The following is a 3,929-nucleotide window of genomic DNA, read 5'->3' as shown; positions in this document are numbered from 1 at the left end:
ACAATGGGTATGACGTTAATCCAGACATTCGTTTACTCGGTTATCTATCACAAATTGGTGACGTCTTCAACAGTAAGAGTAATCATTTTGATGATGAACAATCAACAATCAACACCTTCAACGAAGCAGAACGTGCTGGAAGTGAACAAACTTTTCGTTGCGTCAGTTGCAGAGGATGTGCCAAATGCAAAAACCTCACCAACGAGATCATGAGCATCAAAGAAGAAACTGAACAACAATTCATAGATGATTCTGTCACAGTGGACATACAAAACCACCAGTCAATTGCTACTCTTCCACTCATGGACAGTCCAAGCAGATTATCTCCAAATCGAGGCATTGCTCTCAAAGTGTATAATCAACAGCTTCACAGACTCGTCAAAAACCCTGATGACAAAGATGACATCATTAACTCCGAACACAAACTCCAAAAACTTGGCTACGTCGACTATGTCAAAAACCTCCCGAAGGAAATGCAACAGTCATTGGCGCAATCAAATCTACAAAATTACATCCCATGGCGCGCCGTTTGGAAAGAATCATCAGTATCAACACCATGTCGGGTGGTATTCGATGCATCCATGACCACCAACTCTGGATTTTCGCTCAATGACCTTCTCGCCAAGGGAAGGAATAACATGAACCGTCTTGTTGACATCTTCGTGCGGTGGAGGTGTCACTCCGTGGTTTTCCACACAGATGTTCAAAAAATGTACAATTCAATCAAACTACATCCAAGCCACTGGGGTCTTCAGCGTTACCTTTGGCAAGATCAGCTCGACTCTACAAAGCCACCAGAAGAAAAAGTGATCAAAACCCTCATATATGGAATCAAATCAAGTGGCAATCAAGCAGAAAGAGGATTGAGGGAAACTGCACGACTGTTCAAAGATGAGTATCCACAAATCCATCAAATAGTTTCAAATGATGTGTATGTCGACGATTGCCTATCAGGAGCACCAACAGTCAACTTGGCCCACAAACTGGCAGACGATCTTGAAGTTGTCATCAGTCATGGTGGTTTCAGTCTAAAAGGGTTCACTTTCTCTGGACAAAGACCACAAGAATCACTATCAAATGATGGAGAAACAGTATCAGTGGCTGGACTTAGATGGTTCCCTCATGAAGACGAAATCTCACTCGATGTACAACAGCTCAACTTTGCCAAGAAGTCACGAGGGCGAAAACCAACACTGCAATCTACAATCCCAAAGGATCTAACTCGACGTCAATGTGTTGCCAAAGTTGCAGAGTTATATGACATCACCGGACTTATCACTCCAATTGTAGCAACCATGAAGTTGGACCTCCACGATCTGGTCAAAAGAAAGATGGATTGGGATGACGTCCTTCCAGATAACCTCAGAAGTCTCTGGATCAATCATTTCGAGATGATGGATGAAATCAAGAAAGTCAGATTCAAACGTGCAATCATCCCAGACGATGCAGCAAACTTGGACATCCAGACACTTGAATTTGGTGATGCCAGCAAATATCTTGTCTGTATCGCTATTTATGTCAGATTCCAAAGGAAAAATGGATTGCATTCGTGTCAACTCATATTTGGTCGTTCAAAACTGATTTCACAAGAGTACACCCAACCAAGGGCTGAATTGTTTGCTTCAATGATCAATGCTCATTCAGGACATACCATCAAACAAGCCCTCAAAGACAAGCACAAGTCTTCCATAAAATTCACAGATTCACAGATCACATTATATTGGATTAGCAATGACAACCTGAATCTCAAGCAATGGACAAGGAACAGAGTTTCAGAAATACACCGATTCACAGATATCAATGAATGGAAATACTTAAAGTCAGAAGACATGATCGCAGACTTGGGCACAAGAAGATGTGAATCAATCAAAGAAATAGATCAAAATTCTCACTGGATCCAAGGATATCCATGGATGAATCAAGACGCATCAACATTTCCAACCAATCAGTTCAGGAAATCTCACTCAATGCTCAAGAGAAACAACTCATGAAAAAGGAATCAAGGGATGATGATCGAAAAGAAGTTATCAATTGCTTCATTTCCTCCACAAAACTAACACTTCCTGAGGCTATATCAGACAGGTACAAGTTATCATGCTACTTGTTGGATCCCAACTTCAAAAGATTTCACACGGTCATCAGAATCATGGGATATGTCATCAAATACATCAATGCTCTTCGAAAGAAATTTACCATAACTTCTAAAATCAATCCTCTAAATCAATTACCATCTTTGACCGATGAGGATATCAGCAACTCCAGACAATACTTCTTCAAGAAGGCAACACAAGAGGTGAAGCACTTCAACGATCGATCAAAGTTCAAGAAGATCTCAGAGGAAAAGGATGGAATTCTTTACTTCACTGGACGTATCCTGCCAACCGATCAAATCTCTACACTTGGAAAGGCAACATCCACGATGAAGGACCTCACTGCTTCAACCTTTTGCGTCCCACTTGTCGACAAGAATTCTCCATTGGCATATTCAATTATTATGGACATTCATTGGAATCACCCCACCGCTATGCACTCAGGAGTGGAAACAACATGGCGTTACGTTCTTCAGCAATGTTATATCTTGGAAGGACGATCACTGGTCAAGATGGTCAGATCATCCTGTCCACGATGTCGCTACCTGCTAAAGCGGAAGTTCAATGTCATCATGGGTCCTCTCTCAGAGGATAATCTCAAAATTGCACCTGCTTTCTACACCACAATGACTGATCTGGCTGGTCCATTCTTATCATACTCCCAGCATCACAAACGAACCACAGTCAAAATTTGGCTGGTAGTATTTTGCTGTGCAACAACGACATCAACAAAAATCAAGGTCATGGATAATTATGACACTCTTGCTTTTCTTCAAGCATTTACAAGATTGGCATGTGAAGTGGGCTATCCAAAAAAGCTACTTGTGGATGAGGGAAGTCAACTAATAAAAGCATGTGAAACCATGGAATTGAACCTCGTCGATATTCAACAACATCTACATTCCAAGCTCAACATTGAATTTGCCACGTGTCCTGTTGGAGGACATAATGTTCATGGTCGGGTTGAGAGAAAGATATCTGAAATCAAGAAGTCAATTGAAAAATCTATCAACAAAGAACGTCTATCCATATTGCATTGGGAAACACTTGCATCAACCATCTCAAACACAATCAACAATTTACCACTAGCTGTTGGAAATCATAAACATTTCGAGATGTCAGATCTACTAACTCCAAATCGTCTACTTCTTGGGCGTAACAATGAAAGATCACCGACAGAACCATTATCTGTGTCTAATGACTACGACAAGATCATTAGAACAAACAAAAAGATTTACGACACTTGGTTTGAGTGCTGGCTCACGGCTCATGTACCTAACTTGATGAGTCAACCAAAATGGTTCAACAACGACACAGACATAAAAACTGGAGATATCGTGCTTTTCACAAAGCAAGAGTCAAGTCTTGCATCTACTTATCAATTTGGTCGAATTCAGAACGTCAACAATGGTCGAGATGGAAAGATTCGTGAAGTTGATGTCGAATATGTAAACAATAACGAGAAAACCAAACGTGTAACCCATCGTTCAGTCCGTTCATTGATATTGATCCATGGTATTGATGAAATTGATATCACCTCACAATTGTATGGGTTGAAGAATTGAATCCTTAGCTTATAATTAATTATCAAAAAAAAAAAAAAAAAAAAACATTTTTCATTCTGTTGGGGGAGTGTTAAGGCAGGCAACCTTAAGTTCTCAAAATCTCAGAGTCCCAAACAACACTCCCACCATTTTTCACAGTGTCATTTTCTGTGTCTTCATTTGTTTTTGTCATGTTTGTTTACATTTTTCAGTTTGGTCTGCAATTTACACACTTTTCTACCACTTTTGGTATTTTTCTTTAGTTTTGTGATATTTATATGTTTGGTCAGTATTT

General features: G+C 40.0%; 1 protein-coding gene across 1 annotated transcript; it reads left to right on the top strand.

Annotated features, from left to right (window-relative positions):
• The first annotated feature begins 1,987 nt into the window (after nucleotides 1-1,987).
• Nucleotides 1,988-3,655, top strand: LOC136805643 (uncharacterized). The gene has a single exon (XM_067062223.1). The coding sequence runs from the start codon at nucleotides 1,988-1,990 to the stop codon at nucleotides 3,653-3,655; it is 1,668 nt and encodes a 555-aa protein (XP_066918324.1).
• The last annotated feature ends 274 nt before the right edge of the window (nucleotides 3,656-3,929 follow it).

The sequence above is a fragment of the Clytia hemisphaerica genome, unplaced genomic scaffold (genome assembly GCF_902728285.1).
Source record: "Clytia hemisphaerica strain Z4C2 unplaced genomic scaffold, Clytia hemisphaerica genome assembly, whole genome shotgun sequence".
NCBI classification, from domain to species: Eukaryota; Metazoa; Cnidaria; class Hydrozoa; order Leptothecata; family Clytiidae; genus Clytia; species Clytia hemisphaerica.
This window is presented reverse-complemented; position numbering and strand designations above follow the sequence as displayed.

What these genes read in the sequence shown, in the direction of transcription:
- LOC136805643 (XM_067062223.1), top strand. Translation starts at nt 1,988, where the DNA reads ATGAAAAAGGAATCAAGGGATGATGATCGAAAAGAAGTTATCAATTGC.